The sequence below is a fragment of the Amphibalanus amphitrite genome, unplaced genomic scaffold, assembly GCF_019059575.1.
Source record: "Amphibalanus amphitrite isolate SeventyFive unplaced genomic scaffold, NRLGWU_Aamphi_draft 001437F_arrow, whole genome shotgun sequence".
Lineage (NCBI taxonomy): Eukaryota > Metazoa > Arthropoda > Thecostraca > Balanomorpha > Balanidae > Amphibalanus > Amphibalanus amphitrite.
This window is the reverse complement of record NW_024882930.1, coordinates 69,828-94,174: the sequence shown is the minus strand read 5'-3', so window position 1 is coordinate 94,174 and position 24,347 is coordinate 69,828. Positions and strand designations below refer to the sequence as shown.

Here is a 24,347-nt window from a genome sequence, read left to right as displayed (position 1 = left end):
CTTTTTAGAAACAGTACCAACAAAAACCTTATTTACTATACTTTTTGTGTACCCCTAATCTCAATGATCTGTATCCGCCTATGATTTTTGAAAATGCATATTTTTAGGATCCATGTGAATTCCTGGTTCATTCTCTATCGATCGGCAAAAGTTGCGTTAAGATTGGTTCAGAAACCTGGCCGTGATAAACAGTCTAAAATGTATCTGCAATTTGCCCGTTTTTTCCCCCCTCTACCCCCCCTATTGACATTTTTTAATTTTTATTTTTTAGAAATGTAGATCACGTTGAGCGAAATCGAATGCCGTTTGAATTTTAAAAATCGGCCCGTTAGATCTCGAGATATCAAGGGGGGGTCGTAAACAGCCCCCCCTGCCACTAATAGGGGGTAGCCAGGAGCCTGCCACTAATAGGGTTAATATATAGGTTCCAAAACATCCTTCAAAGTTAAACACGGCCCCGACACTCAGTATCGGTCACAGGATTAGCGGATCGGGACGAAGGTCAGTTTCTTAGGGCGAAAGTCATAATTGTTGGAGACCACATTTTATCTTGCATGAATTCGGAAAACATCACAACGCTGGTATCATCTCAGCTTGCCTGAGATCGGCGCTGATCAGAAGCTTTAATAATTTGAAGTTGGTTAATAATTTAGCCTAAAAAATCCACACCCATTGGCCGTCAGAGACAGTAGATAAACTCGGGTAGCACCGACCGGTATAGACACACCGCCACCGTAACTTCTTATTTTTTTTTTATAAATTTAGTCCGAACCTTTTGATGGGCAGGATTCACAAGGACAGAGCCACCGCTAAGCGAAGCTTGTTGCGATGACCCTGCCCTCTACCCTCCGATCGCGCAATTCCGATTCTATGGCAGAATTTAGAGTCCAAAGTTTAACGTGCGCACAAAGCCGCGCACGGCCGGTCCCCTCGCTGACTTCACCTGGCTACGGCCTGCCACCAACCGCAGCCATACCTGTCAGGAGGCCCATAAATGTCGAGCGCCCGTCGCGCTTCGAACCCAGACTGTCATAACCGGGAACGCGTGCTCTCACCACGCGGAGTCCAACGCTCTAACCAACTGAGCTACGGGACCGGCAATCTTACTGCATCGACTCCGATTTTCTGACCACTGGATACACGACAAGCGCGTGGAACGCGGGGCTAGGTGTGAGTTGACGAGGCATATAGCCGCCTCTTCTCAAAAATACATTTGTTATAAGCATTAGGCATAGTTTGGCCCAGGACCCTGCGCGTCGTCGAAATGGAAGATGAAGTAGCATATATGCTCATTCCAGTTTTCCAACTGTGCTATCTGTCCCCGCCTTCTTCGGCGCCTTTTCATGATCCCGTCGTTCCCCGTTCGGTATGCGGCCGCTGTTCACGCCGCTCAGCAGCCCGAGATACCCGAATAACCCCCTTCCCCACCGCCGCCGGCCATTCCATTCCACCTCCTCCCCGGAAGCAGGCGGCACATAAGAGCGCCGCGGCGGACCTGCAGTCTTCACACAGCCTCCGACCGACCGTCGAGCGCCTCTGTACGCGCCGTCGGCGTCTCTCTCAGTCTCCGAGAACTGTTTTCCCTCTCCGAGTGTTCACCATGGCAGCCGCCGGTACCCGCGGAGCGAGCGGCGCACTGTCCGTGCTGCGTCTACTGCTGGTGGCGGGTCTGCTGGCCGCGGCGGCGGCCAGCGTCTTCATCCCTGGCCGAGCCATGTGTCCGTGCACAGCCACGGAGCGCGCCTTGACTGACCAGCTCACCATCACCGAGTACACGTGTGAGCGGCCGGGCGGTCCGTGCAACGCCGGGTCCGGCCGCTGCTCTCAGCTCCGGCAGGATGTGTTCGTCAACGGCACCCGAGTGGGGTCGGTGGCCGCCGGCTGCGTGTGTGCCCTCAAGATTGACTGACCGCACCTGGCCGGCCGGCTCGCTGAAGGAGGCCGCCGGCAGCGTCGGCAGGGGCGTGACCTGCCAATCGGCTGTGACAAGGCAGCGGGCAGCGGCACCGGGTCCGCTCGTGCAGCCCCGTGATATTTTAACAGTATTTATTTGTATTTATCGCCCATGTTACATTTCAGACATAATGTTCCGATATTTATTTCCTTTCAAGATATCGAGTGGCATATTGTTTCATTATTGCACCGTTGACTTTTGTATACAGGACAGGGAGCTATGATTGTACTTGTGTGTATGCTAGTGATGGTGACTTAAAGTCGCACGAATCGATCTTGTTTTAAGGTATTGTTCATGCTTTATATATGTAAATATATTATTTCTATGGTTACTGCCCATTTAACATTTTGTTTCATGTGTACCATTTTACACTTGGATCATAGTACCTACTGTTTAGTGTCAACTGTCTACTCATTACTTAATCTTGCAAGTGTGGTGCTGTCTCAATACCTCATATTGATGATGGTTCTAATAACATCTGCAACAACTTCCAATATCGTCGACGCATGGCTTAACAAAGTAACAAATTACACTTTGTTTGCAACAAATTACTTTTTTAAATTGCTTACTTTGTTAAATTAAATTACTTACTTTGTAACAAATTACAATCCCACAAATGGCTAAACGGCTTAACCCTCGCCGGCACAGGCCATTTTGAGTCCTTCGACGGCACAAGGGGGACATAAGCGTCCGGCAGGGGGGGTACAACCCCCCCCTCGCGTTTGGCCCCTGATGGAGCTAGAGCTTCGCGGAAAAAAACGAGCGTGTTGCCCGTCACGAGAGGAAGCCAATGAAACCCAATTTTAAGGTCCTAGGTCATCGGTTGACCTTCCAGGTCAGGTCAATGACCCAAAAATCGGGAATATCGGGACCTGTTAGAAAGTCGTAATGCTTGGCTGCTAAGGGGTTTTCCGGGGTGCTAATCACGAATATCGTGTTAGTTTTGATCACAGATGATGTCGTTAAGCGTTTAGACCAGGTCGGGTCAGGTCAGGTCAGGTCAACCGGTAGGGGTAGTGACGGGTATTCGTAGTACCTGTCATCCGCCTCTGACAGCTTCGTAACATGTTACGAAGGCACCAAAACTACTTCGTAAATGTTCAAATGGTTGGTAAATTCGAATTCAGCTCCAATAACTAGCCTAAAAACATGTAAAACTCGAAAAAGTGAACCGAGTAAAACTCGAAAAAGCGAGGTCACCAAAGGTCAATGACCTGACCTGCCCTTCAGGTGACCTTGACACCCACCCTAATGCATGGGAGCAGCATCAAATCACATCTTTGAACGTTTGAAACCACGAAAAGCTTGCAAACGCGCGGCTAATGCGAGCCGACATACGCCGAATCGCGATTTCGGCCAAACATGGTCACGGAAAAGAGGTCACAAGTCAAAGGTCATTGGGGTCAGGGTCATGAAATTTTCAGGGTAGGTGTAAAATTGATCAATGCGAAGGTAATGAAAGTTTCGTCGCGATCAGCCGCTTTTTACGCGAGTTATTCGCGAAAAACCTTAGGGGGGGTGCATCAACCCCCCCCCCCTGTGCCGGCGAGGGTTAACGAAATCAATCAATCATGTTACTGCTACAATAACATCGTTAAATAGCCATGACCAAGGTAATGACAATGTTACCATGCTAAAAAAAATATACGCATCAACACTTGGAAAGTGCTCCATCAACCTCTCAAATCTTCGTTTGTAATTGAAGCAAGCGCAATAAAACGCACTACATCGATGCGTTCTATGGTATCAAAGGATCATTTTCGATGACGAAATCGTCGCCAGAACAGCTAGCCGACAGCAAAAAAGCGCCATCAGCGCGTCTCCAGCCCTTCAGTTCGAAATGACTGACAGGCTGACGCGATACAGAGGAGTTCAGGGTATGTACAAACAACACAAAACCATCCGGCACAAGAAGCGACTGAAACTGACTGGAACATTGTGACTGACACGGCCGATTCATGAACTACTTACAGTTCACCTCTATTTTCGTCGAAGGGAGCAAGTCCACAGAACAGGGTCATATTTGATGGACTCGAGAGAAAAGATGGTTGCCTCAAAAACATGGATTCCCAAATGCATGAATCTGAGTCCGCGAAGGAATTCGTTATCCGTCCGGATTTGGAGCCGGTGACATTCAGCACTGAGCACATCCAGTTGGTCTGGTGCGGCGTTGCGCAACTCATCTCAGTTTACGTGATGATGATGATGATTTGGAGTGACAGGGCGCACCAGCTGCGAGGCTATATCGCGCCCATTTCTTCCTCAGTTTACGTGTCTACCCCAATGCATTGTAACATCACCCAGTACACGCGTCAGTGACATGACGTCATACCGTGGACTGTGTGACGTCAATAAAATATCATCGCTGCTCAGAGCGCAGGAATGCATAACCGCAACCGCATGACCACCACGAGATGTCCCGCAGAGACGTCAGTGCGCAAAGCAGGGCTTGGCAACAACGCAGGGGAGTCCCGCGTTTGCCGGCCGGCCGGGTGACGTTAACAGGCCGGAGTATGACGTCAGATAGCTGGAGTATGACGTCAGATGGCTGGAGTATGACGGCAGAGGGCCCGAGTGCGTGATGCCTGGGCGGTGTTTCATGGCAGTGCGCTGCGCGCGTCGGCGCGTTGGGTTTCCATGACAATATCAGCAAACTTCACTCTAACGCTAAGCTACTATATGACGTCATCGCAAAACGTTTGCGCGCCGCGGCGCCAGCACCAGCAGCAGGCTAGCAGTATTCGCACTCAAACCTCTGTTCTAGTTGTATTTGCTGTTTTTTAGGACCTCTGTTCCAAACGCGATTCATCATAAGCTAACGGATCTCACGCAACGTCATTCGAGTCACAGGATTCGAGTGACGTTCTGGTATGCCATAGCTCCTAGCGCGTTGCAGCGCGTGCAACGTCGCGGCGTCGAGGCGGGGCCCTGTTTCACGGCCGCTGCCAGCGCGTTGCTATCAGTTATCTTCTCACAATGTCGAATTGGGTTCCCACTTTCCATGGAGACACTTTCCTGGTAGTGTTTGAGCTCGGATCTCAAACACTGCCACAATGACGTCACATATATGACGTCAGCTCGCGAAATGCGATAGCACCGTCCAGTGAAACACCGCCCTGGCTGGAACGCGGTGGTTCGGATGCCGGGGATTCCATTGCCCAGGAGGTGTTTAGAGACTAATCTAGTCAGTAGTCATCAAAAAGTAATTTGAAGGGTGCTGGGCATAACAATTTAACACCGAAGCCGTGAAATACCCGGCAACATAGACTTCATCAGATTTTACAACAAAAATATACACTATTTACCGTTTAATGCCTACAACTGGCCTAAAATTAAAGAAAAAAATCAGAACCAAGCCACAAAATTTTTCACAGGTAACGCCAAGTTGTATTGAGCTAAACTAACCGTTTCTGAGCCAGATGCCTGACGAGATCTCAGCACAACTGATCCTTATTTCTGGCCAGAGACACGCCCATTACCAAAAGCCGCAGGTTTAGGGGAGAGTGGTGCAGGAGGCCCCCCCTTAAGCTCAGTTGCTATTTTTAGACAACTGATAATATTTAAGAGCTAACGTGTGCATGCGCTGTGAGCATGCATCATTTTCCCATACATATTTGCATTCAAAATGAATCTAGGGGGTACACAAACCGTAAACTTTAACATTTTGGAAAAAGTTGCAAAAGGGCCTCTTACACTATGGGTATGGTAAGACGCCCCCCCCCCCCTCGGGCGTTTAACAAGGCAAGTCGACTTGTAAAAGACGTTTTGCGAACACAGCTGCAAGGCCTTTTATTTCGAAAAGCTAAGCAAATACGGTGTTATCGAAACCAATAACACTTCCAAAGCGCTCGAACAATGCGAAAACTAGCACAACCAAACGCTGATGACCAACGAAAATTGTACCTATTACCTCTAGAAAAAGAAACAGAAAAAAAGAAACAAAAACAAACTCCTTGAAAAAAGAATGCCACGCCTGCCGCAGGTGCAGGCGTTTTAGCATCGGGGGCGTTTTTTATCGGGGGGGCGTTTTATAATCCTCGAAGGGAGGGCCTCTTAAAAAAATGCAGTGTTTTAACGTCACAATATTTATGGTTTATGAGACATTTGCAGCGCACCAGAACATGGTCTATTCTGAAGCTAACATGTCACAATTTCGATGAGATAAGATTGCATTTGATAGCCATTGTTTTTTCAGATATATAAGGGTGATAAAGATGCATATATCTAGCAAGTAAAGGGGCAAAAACAGAAACAGGCTTACCAAAAGTCGCTGCGACGCACCTGATACCTCAGGTTTCGTGAGTTGTTGTTTCAAGAGGGCTTCTGCTTTACAAGAACATTAAAAAATAAATAACATTATTGGTTTGGTAAAAAAAGCGATGGGGCCTCTTACCGACCCTGGGCGTCTTACACGGATCTCCCCTACCACTGAGATCAGCAACTATTAAGTTCCTAGCTATATTTCACCAAAATGACGGTCCTCTCAACGGGAAGGAGGGACCAGCTCCCATAGGCGCGGGAGCCGGGGGGGGGGCAGTGGGGGCAGCTTGCCCCCCCCCCCCCCCCAACTCTGGGGCCGTGGGGGCGGTGCCCCCACAGCTTTGAGACGGAATACCACACTTTTTTGCAAATGTTTTCTTTTTTTGTTGAAAAAGCCGAGGGGTGAAAAATAAGTGGCCTATAACCGGTGAGAAAACTAGATTTGGGGGTACCCTAGGTTAATCTCTACTATGGTGTGCCCCCCCCCCCCCCAGTCGGAAAGTAGTTCCCGCGCCCCTGCCAGCTCCCCAGTAAATGGAGGGGACATCTCAACAGGATGAGAGTCGGATAAGCCTAAACCAATATAAAACTTATAAATACTTCCCGATAGAGAATGCAGCTCGCATATTCGTAGGTGCAGCCTGGTTTTGACTGTTCAATACTGGTGGATTATCTAGTAACTTGCCAGATGAAGTATGTATTATAAGCACTAGCTGGTCTAAGATCTGCTCATGATTGAGCATTGTATTGATCAGCACCGTGAGAGCAGATTACTATGCAATCACTCATCAACCTCAACGCTGCGAACGCCAACTTTTGACCTGACCTTGAACCGACCTGAGACCTCGAAATTCAACTTTGAAGTAGGGGAGAGTGGGGCACATTCGTGCATGGGGCACATTCGTTTTCAGCAGTTTATGGGAACACGAGTGACTGCACGAGCTCAAGGTAAATTATGGAAATATGTCTATCATTGCCGCCCTTCGTTCACCGTAGAAGACAACACTGTACCTGCTGTCATGCTTGATAAAAACGCAAATTTGTAATATTCGTGAGCTTTCCAAACTTTTCTCATATCATCCATTTTCGTGATCCTGACTCGGAAATGTGGTTCAGCTTTTCAAAATTGGGGGTGAAGAAGCCCACTCTATTCACGGAACTGCTGCAAACTTGTTTGTTGAAAAAGTGTCATTTTTTTCAAAAAGAAATTTTGAAATATATTACTAATAACGTTGTGGGGCAGGTTCGTGTACGCACTGCCTGGGGGCACATTCGTGCATATTTTTTTTTTAGTTTTAGCGATTTATGAATTTATCTGTAGTAGGTTTCTCTAATGACGCTCGCCTGACTCAGTCTCGACTGCTTGCGACGTCGTGACGAGCAATTCACGCGAACTTGGCGAGGTCACGGAGGCCGGCAGTTGGCACATTCTTGTTGGCCAGCCCATTCTTTCTACATTTGTTGTGCAATGCATTCTTGTCGAAAGGAATCAAGTGAAATGACCCCCTGCCAATTTCCTTTGGTAAATTTCTGGTAATGCCCGGTAATTTCTCGAATTTTGCCGGGTGAACGGAAGAGCCCCATCTCTTGAACGAATGAGTTTCGTGCAAATGTTCAGAGTTAATAAAAGTCATTTTTTCTAATGGAAGCAATAATTTTATAGGATAACTTTTAAAGAGGAAAACTATCTGCAATAGTTCCTTTCCATACTACAATCAACAATTTTGCCATTGCACTAACCAAAGAACAGATATATGGGTTTATCCATTTTTTGCACGAATGTGCCCCACTCTCCCCTACTCACCAAGCGTCTCGTCGGCCGTCGCATTCTTTCGTTTGCCGCCTCGCACTTCTCGCTGCGCCTATTGGTTCTTGAATTATCGGCTGGGGACGTTTAAAGCCCCCTCCCCCCAAAAAAAAAACAAATCGTGGGTGGCGAAATACCCAAGCAACCGCCTGGTTAAGGAGAATGAATACAACCTTAAGCTGGCCCATACAAATATGTGACGAGGCAAATGTAAGGGCATCGGAAAAGGGAGCAAAGTAAAATATGCCAGTTTTTAATGCATTATATATTTCCGGATGAAAGACATGTGATAATGATCATTGATCATGCACGTTGATATGTCATACTCATATCGACACAAAATATATGAATAATTGCATACAATACACAAATAGCGGATAAAAGTAATGACACAGCCATAGGCGTCGCCAGAGATTTTCGGTTGGGGGGGCAAAATCAACTTTTGTGTTAAATTTGCCTTTCCCCAGTCATTACTCACTCGTTTTACATATCATTCGACGCGCAATGATGCGAAGAGTCCGATGGTGACAAAGGTTTCCTTCTAGCTATGACATGTAATTTTTTTACAGAAAAATTCGAAATTTAAAAATTTCATGACAAAAACGACTGGTAGAATTATAGGGGCTGCGATTGCCGACGCACTGCAGAGGGCCCCTGTGCAGGCACTTGACGCTCATGATCATTAACCCAGAAAAAGGTGAAAAACGCTCCATTTAATCGGATCACCCTGCTAAAACCTCCATTCACGCATGCATGCAGAGGTTTTACGTGAAATGCATAGGACTTATCCCAGCCGCCGATCGTAGCTAAGTTGGGCATTTGGCGGAGAGCGAATGTCAGAAGTGTGAATCGGAAGTAATTCATCTTTGCTCCAGTGAGAGGAAGTGTTTTGTTCACTCGAGTGTGAACAAAAGTTTCTCGTTTTTCGTGTGAGGGGAAGCGCTGCAAACGCGAACAAGTACTGTTAAACGGAACCAAAAGTTAGTAACTTTTGGCTCCTCCACTGATCCCTTGCCGCTATGCCGTGTGTAACTTTAAGTTACACATGACATAGCGGCAAGGGATTCCTTAAAGGTAGGTTTGGGACTTCCAGGCCATTTCAGGCCACTAAGGGTCAGTGCTGACTCTCAGAAGCATGCTTAGGATCTCGGAGATCGGCGTGGGTCACCTCAAATATTTACGTGTACATGGTGCCTTAGGGCTTTCCGAGCCCAAGGTGGGGCCCTCAGAAGCCAGTGTGGGCGGCGGGCGCTAAGAGACTAGGCCCAGGGTGAGCCTGGAGCCCTCGGATAACAGTGTGAACTCTCGGGGTCTGTGTCGAATCTCTAAGGACCCTACGTAGGGACATAATACATAAACATGTGTTGCGGACCTCAGAGGGACACGTGAGCTGTGACCCCTCAGATGCCGGCTTGGGGTTAGCAAAGTCTGTCGCCTCAAAAGTTTGGCTGAACTATCAGAGGCCAGTTAAGGTTCTCAGAAATGTTCGAAGGCTCAAAGATCCCTGCATGGGCCCTCAGAGAACATGGACACCAGTGGGACTTTCAGAAGGCCGGTTTGGGCCCTCTGAAAGCTTCTTTAGGGATCAGTGGAGCTCCTTAGCAGCCTTTGTTTAAAGCAAGCTCATGAGCCCTGCGACACTTGTACGGTACTTGAGCCTGTCGCAGACATTTGACGAGAGTTGAGAAAGACCCCGAAGATTTCGTTTCACGCTTTGAACGAAAATCGTGTCAGCACTCCAAAAGTTATGAAAATCAACTGTAAAATGTAATAAAGAACGAACTAGGAACATGGAATGAATCACAGCATTGACATTTCCGAGTCTGGACTCGGAGTCTTGAAGATTTTGGCGACTGCGAGTCAGACTCTGGTTTGAACTGCACGCTCCAACCGAGTCTGACCTCACAGGCATTCTCAGAAAGGTACCCCCATTTTTTCCCGACTCCAAAATCTCATCGGATCTGTATCGATCTCAGGGGGTGCCCGGTCCGAGGTTGGGGGGGCAAGCTGCCCCGCTTGCCCCCCCGTGGCGACGCTAATGGACACAGCACAGTACATATAAAACTTAAGCATCATTTCGTGTAAAAAAGTCACAGCCAGCCAATCCAGATCGGGATAATCCTGATAAACATGCCAGCGGGTTCGCAAGGCAGCCGATGCTAAGCACTGGCCTTCTGAGATGACTAGATCCGGTATCACAGGTCTGCACGAGCGGACCCGGTGCCGCTGCCCGCTGCCTTGTCACAGCCGTTTGGCAGGTCACGCCTCTGCCCACGCTGCCGGCGGCCTCCTTCAGCGAGCCGGCCGGCCAGGTGCAGTCAGTCAATCTTGAGGGTACACACACAGCCGGCGGCCACCGACCCCACTCGGGTGCCGTTGACGAACACATCCTGCCGGAGCTGAGAGCAGCGGCCGGACCCGGCGTTGCACGGACCGCCCGGCCGCTCACACGTGTACTCGGTGATGGTGAGCTGGTCGGTCAAGGCGCGCTCCGTGGCTGTGCACGGACACATGGCTCGGCCAGGGATGAAGACGGTGGCCGCCGCCGCGGCCAACAGACCCGCCACCAGCAGTAGACGCAGCACGGACAGTGCGCCGCTCGCTCCGCGGGTACCGGCGGCTGCCATGGTGAACACTCGGAGAGGGAACAGTTCTCGGAGACTGAGAGAGACGCGGACGGCGCGTACAGAGGCGCTCGACGGTCGGTCGGTCGGAGGCTGTGTGGAGACTGCCGGTCCGCCGCGGCGCTCTTATGTGCCGCCTGCTTCCGCTGGAGGCGGGGCGGCCAGCGGTAGGGGAAGGGGGGGGGGTATCCGGATATCTCGGGCTGCTGAGGGACTTGAACAGCGGCCGCATACCGAACGGGGAACGACGGGGTCATGAAAGGGTACCGAAGAAGGCGGGGAGCCGACGGTACTGAGCCAAAGTAGGGCTACAAAAAAGCAATGCAATAGCACGCACGCATCATGGCCGACTTGGCCCAATGATCAAGTCAAGGTTTTTGCAAGTTGACCTTATGTCATGCAGGAAGAACTATGTAGACTGCGTCTCTTCCTTCCCAATTTGTAAAACCATCCAAGTGAAGAGAACAAAAAAAAGACATTAAATTCGCCCGGAAGCCTAGCGGAAACCAAATAGCCGGTCAGTTTCGCCACGATGTAAGACGAATACAAACGTCACAATACGGGAGCTCGGAATGCGGCACTGTCCGGTCCGAAACGACGAATCTTTTCAGAAACTTGATGGTCACGAACTACCGTTATTTTAAAAGTGCATCTTTTTAGATAATATCGCTTGAAGGCACGTGACACAAGTAGCCGTTCTCAAAATGTCCGAACGCCGGACAGTTGGCCACTTGGCGATCAAAGGCATGCCGAATTCAAGTCCAGAATCCACATTGTTCCTGCAACACCAGCCCAGACCCGTTTCGAATCGCCTTTCCTTCAAATAAGGATATCGGAAGAGAGAAGTCTTGTCGTGCCAAACTGGACAGTTAACAGCACGACACGAACCAAACATGAGGCAACTGAGGACGGTAGAATAGTTGCCCGCGGAAAGGACAACTAGAAATCATGGCTAACTTAAATACCTTTGCATTTGGGGATTATCGGGTGTTACAATGCCGACAGCACAAACCCCTCTGTGAAATGTGGACGAGCAGGTAGACTTCGTTAGACTAAAAAATGTCATATTGTATCATGCGATGCGCAGTGCACACGCCCCAATCCGAAGGTCGAGCACTGTGGGAAAGTAGGTAGTTCACTCCGGCATTTATTTAAAAAAAAACTTAAGTCAACCCTACCGCAAATAAGCACCGATCTATCGCTATTTTCCCGCTGGTCTAACAGCAAAAAAAGTTCGCCATTCCGCCACCGAGCTAGTCTGTTAGCGTCGGGCACGCTCCATCACCGGACCACGAACAGTTGCGACTCGATTCACGACTCACGAGCTTCCCAAAACATTAAGTGGCTTTTCGCTCGCAGCACGGTTGGTCCCGTTTACCTGTTTGACCGAATCGCTTCCAGCACGGTTGGACCTGTTTACCTGTTTGGCCTGAGCACTGCAGGCGTCAAAACAGACCACGACTGTAGATACCATGTCGAGGAGTTCGGGTCGTTTAACGACACCTTCACCAGCCTCCAGTCACGCGACTGCCGTCCCAACGTGAACTACTTAAACCACGGAACTGCATAGCTGAACCGAGCGGCCGACCGGACAATGCAAAACAGCACAGCACATCGCCTGGAAGACTTGCGCACCACGTTCGACCTCCAATGTGAACGGTGGCAGGCTGACAGCGGTCGTAAGTCGTTTGCGACTCTTTGGATGAGATGTGAGCGCCACAGCAGGAAACATAGCCATCAATGTCTCGCACTATCGAGTTGTGCTTTCAAGCGTGTAAATCGCCCCTCAGCACCTCCCATTGGAATACCGTAAACGAGGAAGACGCTGCCAAGCGGGGTAACTTTGCCACGTTTCTCGAAAATGTTTTAGGGTGATCTCCAGTGAATTTTACAAAGGAAGTAATCTGTCCAAATGAAAGATAATTGATGGTCCTTCCAATATAATCAGCATCGGTAGATATGTTAGTACTTAGTACTCAATACCTAACTGCGCTTCATTTTATTGGAACCGTTGAAATGGTGAACTTTGAAGAGGTCCAAACTTCTTGTATAATTAATCCATGTTTTAGACCAGTTGCGAAGTTGAAGCTTGGTATGGTTGATCCAGGTTGATCATGACAATTGGCTGTTATGTTAGCATATAAAAAAGCATTTATCAATTCAATGAGCCAAAATTTTGGGTGGCAATTTTACCAAGTGAAATGCAGGCCACATGGGGTGACTTTGCCACCATGTGCAAAAATGAAATAACTAGGTATCCAATCAAATGACGAAGCACTCTGGTGAACAGCATTATATGTAATATATATTTAATGGAATAACCTTCTGTTCAAAATTCTAAAAATTGCCAAAAGTTACCAAAAACACTTGAATATATTTCGGAGGCGTTCCTTCATCGGTTCAAGTGATAAACATCACTTGATGTTTGTGAGTTCAAGTGATGTTTATCACTTGAACCGATGAAGGAACGCCTCCGAAATATATTCAAGTGTTTTTGGTAACTTTTGGCAATTTTTAGAATTTTGAACAGAAGGTTATTCCATTAAATATATATAACTAGGTATCCAATTAAATTCGAATTAGTTTCTTAATCTAGCATGATTTTGACCTCCAAGCATGTTTTTAAAAAGTCAAAAGTGTATAAATTGAAAATTAAGACAGGAATGCACAGTGAAGGTATAGAACGGCAATGTAGCAAAATCAAAAATGGATGAAGCTGGGCCGAACTTTTCAGCACAGCCAAGATCATCTACATCTCTTGAGTCTGCCAGTAACACTGGTTGTAGCAATCTGTACCATTTTATAGATGAAAACACTGATAATGAGGGTGGCGGTAAGTTGCCACAAGAATGTCCTCTTTCTCCTTCCTCTTGATGCCGCTGGAAGACATTGGGAACGTCCTAGAGGCAAACCAATCATATTTCTGCTTATATTAGGTATTCTGAACCATTCGTAACATGTCATTTACAGCCAAATGTCATTTATTGTCAACAAATATAATGTCTTTAAAAAGCAACGTCTCCCTCCTTTGGTACATCATTTAAGAGCAAAAAGCCTTTAATTGCTATATTTTCATTTGCAAAACAATGCAGGGTAGTTGCCCTACCCCATACAATGGAAAAGTACTGTAAAATATTTTGTTAGTTAAAAAAAAAATTATTTGGCATGGTGGCAGTCACAACTTTTAAAGTTAAACTTTGCCACGACTCTTTTTTAACGAATATTTTCAGGCAAGACATAAACACGATAATAACAAAGCTTAAAGAGCTAATCTTCATCCTTGTTTTCAAGGTAGTCGCCCCAATAAGTTTGCAAAATTAAAAAAAGAAACAAGCGTCTTGAAGTTGAAAAGGTGGCAGTCACCCCCTTTTATGATACATGGTATATTTTCCGCTCGCAAATTCCCAGCTCAATGCGCCACTAGTTGGTACCGGAAAACATGTCTTGTATGTATTCCGATAGAAGTTGCTGAGACGCGATTTGCACGCTTGAAAGCCATGTTCCAGGCTTAGCCCTCGCCAGCCGAGCCGCCGGTTAACTATACAATTATACATACACCAATACTGGGTGTAAACGGGTCAATTGAATGCACGAACAATGTACAACTCGTAATGTACATTGACATTGAAGATAAATGCGTACAAAACATTATATATAGACTATAGACATTATAACTATAGACATTTAACGCCGGCGTAGCTGTTCAGTGCTGAAAATTCCAATGCACGCCTCATTGGTAAGATAAGGTTCTGGTGAGCATAGAACCAGAGTTACAGTTGCAACCCTAAATACCGACTCTGGTCATCAACCGCGGTTAATGTTCATCAAATTATTCAGATACAGCATAGAATTGATAATATATTTGGCATAAAAATCACACATTGGAAACAAAAGACATTAACATTTGGTAACGCTTCGCTTTGCCAAAATGACAAGCATTCTTAACCCACATCATAGTGCATAGTCTTTTACCTCAACACCTCGCATTATCAAAGATCATTAAAATACATAAATACACGCAACGTACGTTCATGGCGTATTAACAAGCTTAACAATAACAACAGACTTAAATGAATACGCGATATATGTGATACATGACATGCAAACAATGAGAGTATGAAGTCTAGCCCCATCAGAGTTCGACTAGATGGCAAGCATTAAGTTACACGGCAGTACAATTGTTGAGATCAAACACCCAGCTGGTTTCGCCAAGGACGCTGCTTTGGAAGCCCACTGGTCAGCGGTGAAACAACGCCATTTGTAGACTGGTAGAAATGTCACTTCTTGTAGTCGCCAAACTCACTTCATCTTTGCCACCCCAAAACGCAGCAGCAAGTCAGCAATGAGCAAGTGTCCCAAATGAGCCGGTGGGGCGTTTTATACCCGTGCTCCCAAGAGTCTGTGGCCCCGGAGCACCGGCACCCACTCCCGTCGCTGTGTTTCCAATCAGTCATTAAATTCTTTGGCGCAGCCGCAGCCCGAGTTGATAACCAGCGAGCCGCCCCCCACGTGCACCCTCTGCCGAAACTGGCGGCACACGGTGCGGTGCAGCAGGCCGTGCTGGCGGCACGGCTGGCCCGCGGTGACACACGTGTGCTCCTGGACCACGGCTCCGGACCGGCCCACCTTCAGCTCGGTGGTGACGAACGGACACATGGCGCGGTCGCACAGGTCTCCCGACCGACAGTCGTCCGAGCCAGCGCCGTCCTCGACGCCCGCCGACGGCGCGGGGGGCGGCGCCGCCGGAGCCGATAGGGGCAGCGGCTGGGACGGCACGTTCTTTGGGCCGCAGGCCGATACTGTCAGCAGCGACAGCAGACAGGCAGCGATGGTCCGTATCAACAGCATCTTCAGACGATGGCAGTCTCACTGGTAGACGAGAGCGGCTTCTCAAAAGCCAACACGCTCGAGCACAAGCGTACGAGACAGACGGTCCCCGCCTTTGGTACTCCGACCTTTGTGCCTCTGCAACACCAAGCTCTTCTTCCTCACAACCACCTCGCACCAATATATCACCAACTCTCGGGGGGCGGTACCACGACGGTCTCCGCTCCGGCAGCGCGCGCTAACACTCCGCTGTGTCCTGTCGCGATTTCCGAGACATACTGGAGCCGCCGACCGTCGCCGACGCCGTAAGTACGCGCCGGTGACTCAGCCGGCAGCGCTGTCGTAGCCTCCACGACAGTGGGCGAAGGGCCGCTGCAGGTGAAGTCCCTCCGGGCGGCGGCGGCGGCGGCTGACGCGCGCACCCCGCCGCCGCCGCCCCTGACCCGCTGCCGCTCCCAGCGCAGCGACATCGACCCGTCGGCGTAATTCAGCGGACCGAAATCAGAGCAGCGTTCCCAGCACACCGTTCTACAGGGATGTACCGTCGATAATGTGTGGACGGAACCAAGGCTCAGCCTTTCCCTATGGCTTTCCTAATTTCCTTGCGAGCTCGGAGGTTTCGCTTGTGGCGTTCTTTTCCTAGTGTCGACATGCCCCGCCTTTCCATGGTCGCCTGAAGTCACTAATCGACACCAACTGTAGCAATCCGTCACCAATCGATACCAACTGACACCAGTCACCAGCCCTCTTTGAACAGTTAGTGGTGGGCGCCCAGAGGGCTGCCGAACCGACAACATTACCCTGTTAGGAGGGGACCCTCGGAAGACGCTATAGGGGCATGCTAGCCACAAACCACTGGATTCAGCACAGCAGCTCCCACCCACACAGCGAAAGCCGGCGTCGGCACTTGGTCTAAAACATCCGAAAAAAGAGAAAACTGTGCGAGACCGCAACGCACACCGTGGTGATGACCTTCCCCAAACTAACCATTGTGTGCCTAACTAAACTAACCATATGTGTCCAATGCCCAAACGGGCCTGAAGATAGCCGTCTAGCTGGCCTTTCAGTTCATCTAACTTGAGATTCGATACGAGGTCAAATCGCGTTCAAGTACCTACCTAGCTCTATTTAAGTTTGAGTGTTTCGACATGCCGTAGCATGTGTTTCTGTGTTTATCTGCCACGGCGCCGAGCACGAGTGTTTGTTTGTACACCCAGCTCTCGTTGTGTCCACTGATGTTATCATAACATTATTGCATACGACGGTATCCACAAATGTTATCATAACATTATTGTATAATTGAGACGAGCACCGCCTACTTGGCCACGCTACCAATCAGTCGAGTGTCGAGTCTGAAAAGTTGTGTCTAAACGTGCCCCCTCACCGCGATATCATGGAGACCCACAATAAGAAAATAATGACGGTCCAAGCGCGAAGCCTTAAGCAACCGTAACTTCATGCATATCACATATGGAACGCTCAAGCAGAAATGAATGATAAGAACGCATCCATTCAGTATAAAAACATGTGATACGAGATGCATGGAAAATGGAGCTCAATCTGGCTTAGTTCACATCAAACCAGTCGAGCGTGGTGAAACGGATAACTTTAATGAAGACCTTACTACACAAATACTGGAGCGTGTAAGATAATCACGATACATGTCAGGAACTTCGTGAAACTTTCTGATCATCTTATTCCAGCCCGATTGTGTTAATAATTGTGGGTCTTCCGATCTCACATGCTGGTATTTGTTCGGATGTGGAGACAAAACAGTATGTGTGTCGACGAGCGGGAGCCACCGGCACCAACCAGACATCGACAGCCGGCCATACTGTTCGCGCCAGTTTCCTCTAACTTCTTCCTGAACGTCGGCGAATACCCGAGTTCTGAGAACGCTGGTTACGGCCAAACGGGCCGGACTGCCTACGGCCAGGACGTACCGGTAGGCATATCTAAAATCACTCCAATACACCTACCCGCAAAGGCGCCACATAGCAGCTTTCAAATCAAAGCGTCCATGTTTTTAATGTCGTTTTAAGTAAGGTGCCAATTAACAGCCCACCGACAGCTCAATGGCCATTCGAGGCTGGCGGCCGTGACAAGCCAGAAAGCAGCGGACCGTTTGCAACTCAGCCTTAGTCCTAACTCCTATCCAGCACCGCCACGGCCTGCGATAGTGCCTCGGTCCCTGCACATTGCAAACCGGTAGTTCCGGGGCCATTGTCCAGTGCTGGGCGCCCCACACCGCTCTGTCGACCACCCTCCTCCCTAAACGGCCGACAGCGGCGACGGGCCCGTGCAACGCATGACTACATTTTCCTGTCATTTTTCAAATATCCATGACCGACGCTCCTTTGAGCAACGACGCACGTCCCCGAGATTTTCCCGTGATATGGGGTGACAGATAACCCCACCGCCCACAGACCTGGCGTGGGGCGAGCTCACAAAACTGACAGTTTAGCGCACCATCGGCTCACGCAGTTCATGGGTGGCGCTTCAAGTCATTTTTCGCAAGGACGCTGCTTTGGAAGCCCACTGGTCAGCGGTGAAACAACGGTCACAACAACAGGTCACACCCCCTTTTTGCGTCAATCACCGGTATATGCGTTTTATCTTGCATCAAATTTGATATGGTGCAGCCTATCTTTTGACTCCAGGAAACGGAATAAAAGTACAACCGGACAGGAATCAGGTAGGTAAGCAGTAAATAAACAGTGAGGCAGGCTCATTACTGTCAGAAAGTTATATTTTTAGTGACTAGCCGACAGCCGTTCATTATATTAGTAAAACAGCAAACCAATGGTGAAGGTTCACCTCTGCAGATCGGTTTAGTGGCCCGATTTCTACAGTCTGCAGATAAGATCCTTCCTCTCCCAAGTGCTGCACTTTTTGTTCAATACCAGTACATTCTTCACATACCGCCTAACTATTCGACATTCCTGACCTAGTTATGCTTCTCAATCGTAAGGGTTTCATGTAGTAATTGGTATATTTTCACACAGAGAGCGTAATTAGTAGATACTCAGTTCTAATGCTACCATGGTTTCCCTTGTTTCACCCAGCATTGTCCCCCCAGCACCCTCAGCGGGTGATTATGTCCCCGCCATTCACCGCTCACTTCCAGGTCACACCCCCTTATCGGCCACCATGCCAGCTCACGTCCTGTGAGATTTAAAACCACAGCACTCGGCCTGTGGTCAGTGTGTGTCCCGCACCTTCCAGCTGCTCCCCGGGCCACAGAATCGCGTCACGGCTGGTCGCTACCAGTATTGTAATCACGAGCGACACCGGTCATGGAGCGGGGACAGGCGGGAATAGGGCAGCTCTATAACAGCCGTCGGACCCCTCCCTCGTCCCGAAGCAGAGAACATGTCACGTTTTTACCTTCTTAGCCTGGCAGAAAGCTTAACTCACTTCAACAGTAAAAAAAAGAAAAGCAATCGGTTCAAGATTGCAACCAAACGAATGCTGGGGAACATTCCCATAGATTGGTGGCAAGATTTTCAAAGTTGTTAGGTACAACGGACTGGACCAGAGGAATCTTTTTCCGAGCGTCACGTAGACGCATGGAGGCAAAATGCCGCAATTCATAGCCGTACTTACAAGCACAGGGGACACCTCCGACCAAGACCGGCAATGTCCGCAAGGACTAACAACATTTCAGCGGACCCACGTCATATGACCAAACGGTCGAGTGCGTCACGCGACTTTTTCAAGTGACCCGTGACGTGCAACCGTCAATTACACCGTGCCTATGTTCACCTCTTTTCACTTCGCACCAGTATACAATAGTGTGGTCTCATTTTTTTCACTCGCGAGTTACAGCATAATTGTGCAACTGACTCCGACCGTTGGCGCTAGTATGACGTAGTATGCCATTACCATGAACAGTTCCATGAAGAGAGGTCTTCGGAACCCCGTGAACTCTGCAATGATATGCAGGCTGACCGGTCCTTGCATCAGATAGTAGCAAATGTTCAAGGCCAGAAATACTGACTCCGCTTAACAAGTAGTTATTGGTATAAAACTAACGACTCTGAGCGATTGGATTGCAGGAACTAAACCCGCTTTATGAAACTAGCCTTCGCATAAATCGTTCAACGCAGATGTTTGCTAGCTGCTGATTTTGTAAATATTATAATCCACTAGACTTTGACGGTGTCCATTTGAGATGACATTAGAAAATAACACAGTCGTAGACTAGCACGTTACTAGCCAAAACCCTGGCTTGAGCCAACTCAGACTTTCCCGCCGTCCGTCGCCCACGTTTGATGATGATTGATAACCCGCCCACCGTCTACATATGTCGAGAGACGGACACGGGGCAGGACGGGCAGTGTATGCGGCATTACGACAGGTCCCGCGGGAGGTTTGCCTCCACCCCTCGGTGTTCTGACGCAGATGACCTCATGGCGGTGCCGAACCAGGGACCGGGTGGCGGTCACCCAGGAGCGTCACAGGCCCGCACTGAGTCACTTCAGTCCCGATCGACGCCTTTTCTGCGTCAGATAGTCCCCGGGCCGGCCACAAGCATCCGGCCAGGATAGGTCCGTGACATAGACCCGACCGTGGATACTCTCGGTCTGGGCGGATGCAGTGCAGTTCATACCCACAGTTGAACATCCGGACACCCGGGCATCCGGCCAGGGCCCGGACCGTGCGTACCCGATCACCCTGGACCATGACCAGTCCATGAGCGAAACGCACAACAAAATATGCACAGCGAAGGCGTGGTTGTAACAATGGCCCATTCAAGGAAAGGATATGACCGACGAGATTCTCTGGTAGTCAGCATACGCGGAACACGCATGTGTACAAATGATAATTTGCGATGCCACCTCTTCCGTTCCGGTAATCTAACTAATGAAAATCTGCTGTATCAATGTCTGATGCAAGTCAGCAGGTTCCTATTCTTCGAAAAGAGCATTTAACTCTTCATAATTAAGGAAACTCAAGCATAAGAAATCGACAGTAGAGCATTTTGTCATATTAACAAAGAAAAGTGAGGAAACTGTGAACCCGGAAATAGGTGTTATGATATAGGGTAACGTATGCCGGAAATACCTCAGAACTAAGTGGATGTCATGCCGTTTCGGACGAGTCGACACACATCAAAGGCATTTCGGTGGGAAACGGAGCGCTATCAGCGGCATATCTCATTCCGTTGGCTTCACGCCGATAACTGCGCAGCCACACCGACAGACTCCCCAGGTCTGTGCCGATGCCGGACAGGGAGGATGGGCCCGAGGTATGCTCCTTGCGCTAGAAAAGGTGCGCGGGACAGTCCCGACGGACGCGATTGCAGGTTAGGTCAAAAGTTCCTCAATTCGCACTCGTGGCGTCAAGTTGGTTGCAAGCCAAGTAACAGCTCAGACCACGGTAAGCCCATTGTGGGGGGAGGGGGGGGGGGTGTATGTGTCTGGCTGAATTCACGTCGAAATACAACATACCACGGTATATCAAATAAAAATTCACAAGTCTCAAAACGTTCTGACTTCGGACGAATGCCACAGAACCCTGCTCGGTAGCTGAGTGTCGGTGGCCAGACTCTTTTCACTAGTCGCGGAGGGTTATCGGGCCGAGCCAATGGTATCGGCACTCACCTGGGCTGCGGCTCGCCATCGGCCTCGCACTCGATGATAAACGGTCGGTCGTTCTCGTCGTTTCTCTGCTTCACCTGGAAGAGCAGCTCGGTCGTCGGCGGCTGCTTGGTGATCAGCGGCGGCCTTTGAACTGTAAACAACGGGCGACACGAGGTCAGAGGAGGTCAGATTGGGTCAGACGGGGTCAACCAGCTGGTAATATGGGTGAGATGGGGCATGGTGAATCAGATAGGGTCATATAGCGGGATGGACTAGGTCACACGGGGTCAGAGAAGGTCAAGCGATGTCAAACTGTGTCATAAAGGGTAGGCCTAGGTCAAATGAGATGGCACGATGGCCAGTTAGTTCCTACAGGAGCTAAAATAGATCAGGTAGGTAGCTCAATCCACAGTCACATCAATCCACATGGCACCAGATGGAATGGGGTGTTCCCAGACGGGGTTCAGTAATGCATACCTGTACACTGTATAAGTGTATAGTGTACAGTGTGCAATGCATACCTTGAATAATGCATTCGTGGTGGTTGTGAAAGCGGTCGGATGTGTCCACTGCGCGACATTTTTTTTTTTATTGGCTCCATTCAACGTGGCACTGACTGTGAGTGGGATCATGAGTGTGAGTGGGACTGAGTCATATGTGATAAGACTACCACAATAGTCTTGTGTGTTAGTGGGACTGAGTCATATGTGATAAGACTACCACAATATTATGGTCGTAGCATAGTAACACATCAAACAGGGTTCAAATCAAACCCATGTCAACCCACCGAATCAGCAGTGAATATAAATTAATACATTAGTCTTCAGCAGGGATCAGAGTATGATGGATGGTACTTGGTAGGTGCCAATACGTTGGAATTATTTCAGCGCACGAGCAGCTAAACCAGCAGTGGACGAATCATTCGTTATCTGTACTGTTATGCGATGTTGAGTGTGAGTTGAGTGTGAGTGGAAGTGTCTTGCATCCTTCTCCAGATGACGCAAAACAGTTTTTAAATGAATAGGATTTCAATGTAATATCGTGATTTTCACGTTGAACCGAACTCCGAAGCATATGTTGAAATAGTGTCCCAAAATTGAGTTTCGTCTTGGGTATCAGAGGGGAAAATTACCCACCAAAAAGAGGGAGAGTGGAAAACTGCTGATTCGATTAGATTCAAAAAGAAAGAGAAACGACAAAAGCATGTATTTTATTATAGGGTTTAGAATGGTTGACGCTAAACCGGGCATCCACACCACTGCTCTTTCTATAGGTAAAAAATCTAGGTTTTCTTGGTTGGGAGTGGAAAACAATTTCTTAAAAATTGGTGGTGAGAGTGGAAAATGAATTTCATTTGGATGTCGTTTCCCACCCAAATCGACAAATTTTGGGACATTATGAACAACGAACAATTTGCACGTTTACAGACACGACTATACATCAGTGATTCAGTCTCAAGCGTTTTAACCCGAGCGGCTACAATCAAGTGTGAGTGCCTCACACGTGCACACGCAATACAGACAGAGCCGATAAGCAGATGACTCCGAGCCTTCACTTACTCATCAATCACGGCTATCTTTACGGCAGGAAGCACCACTCAGAGTCTTCTAAATTTGGATCCTATACGGCATAGACTGCTATCGCCAGACGTCAAAAGCAATAGCGTCATGTCTGAGCCGATCGTCAAACAATGACGTAATATGTGCCAGCGTACGATGCTGAGAGATACGAGTACGGAAGTTCCGGCGTGTGCAACCAATCAAACGGAAGCACGCGTTCAGCCCCGGCCAATCACCGCCGCCCACATATACCTACATATGACGTCGCAAAACTCTGGAACTCCATGTATCCAGTGCGTACACTGGGGATCCCGAGATGTGTGCCCGGCCCAAATAGAGCGACTCGGATAAGTGGCGTGGCCGGGGGCTGGCACAGGGGGCATGTTCCCTTCCGGGGCTCCCCGATGGACCCGTCAAACTTTTGAAACTGAGTCGGCGTATGGGATCCCACACTGGGCCACTCGGTTTCCAAGGAGCCACTCCTTCTCCCGAGCGACCTCGGGGATATTAAGGCCGCACATAGGTTCATGAGGAGACCCGCTAATCTCCAGGGTCACGGCCGACTTCTGCGGACCAAAACTGGCCTCTCAGGAGCCTCTGAGGGGTCAACGTTTCAAGATCACACCCCGTCTGGCTTTAAAAGGCCTTTGAGATCAAACACAGATCTTTAACCCGGCAGGCGGTGGGCCTACCAGCCACCTTCCGCGCGGTGGGGAGGGGGGGCATTTTTTTGCCCCCCGTATCTCCGAAACTACTGGACGGATCCGGAAAATTCAAACGGCGTTCGATAGCCCTGTCAAATTTGTCGAAGGAAACCAAATTTCATTGACCTCGGGGTCACCGATGACGTCACAGGTCAGGTCAAAGATAAAATGTTTCACCGTTCACGGGGCTTCTAGGGAAAGCGCTATAACACCGAGTAAAACGCATTTTGTCGAAAATCAGCGATAAGGCGTCAGTTGTCTAGTACATATGTTGCTATTAGAGGTCACTGGTCATACCAGGTCAGGTCACAGGTCAAGTCACCAAAGGTCACCAAGGGTCACCACATGAGCCCAACTTTACTGAGGTTATGCGATGCATGTTTTATGGCCAGTTTTTCATTTCCAACTAAATGGTGTTGGTTATAAGACCATCAGGTACGGTTCAGGTCACTTTCTGGTGGAGGTCAGGTCAAGGTCAGGTCAAAAAAGGTCAAATTTCAAAGTTGATATTTTTGCATAAAATGGGTATCGATTCGATGCAGCTCGTCACGGGGAGTCTAATGGTGGTCTTTGTTTTGCGCTACGAGGTCTAAAATTGCTAAAAATTGAGTTTGAAAATTTAACGTCATCAATTTTGAACAGTTTTTTCGCTATAACTTGGCCAAAAACAGAGGTATCGATCTCAAATTTGGTATGTAGATAGAAGGTGGTAGGGACTATCACATATATTCCGGTTTTTTGGAAATTCAAAAAACTTTTTGGATTTTTTGGCTATTATATTCAAAAAAATCTATTTTTTATTTTTGGGGGTCAAAATCCAAAAAAATCTAAAAACCGAAATAGCAGTTTTGTAGCCCTTTTGATTTCACACCTTTTGTCTGAAACATTTTTCTGTATCTCTAAAGCTGTAGGCCTGACAGCTCTTCCCGCGAAACCTTTTTTTGGGTCGAAAATGGCAAAAATGACGTCACTCTGACGTCATTAGCGGCCAACCTATCATAGCCTTTGGAAAAATTTTTGGTCACCA

General features: G+C 48.6%; 1 protein-coding gene across 5 annotated transcripts in view; it reads right to left on the bottom strand.

The window, feature by feature from the left end:
- Positions 1–24,347, bottom strand: part of LOC122373051 (neuroglian-like) — a 66,595-nt gene that overhangs the window by 25,289 nt on the left and 16,959 nt on the right. For all 5 annotated transcript variants that reach the window (XR_006254966.1, XM_043350789.1, XM_043350792.1 and 2 more), the window contains exon 3: positions 21,079–21,208. Coding sequence is in view for 4 of the 5 variants with exons in the window: in XM_043350789.1 (XP_043206724.1) it covers positions 21,079–21,208 (130 nt within the window). In the remaining variant the exon portion in view is untranslated. The remainder of the gene's footprint in view (positions 1–21,078; positions 21,209–24,347) is intronic.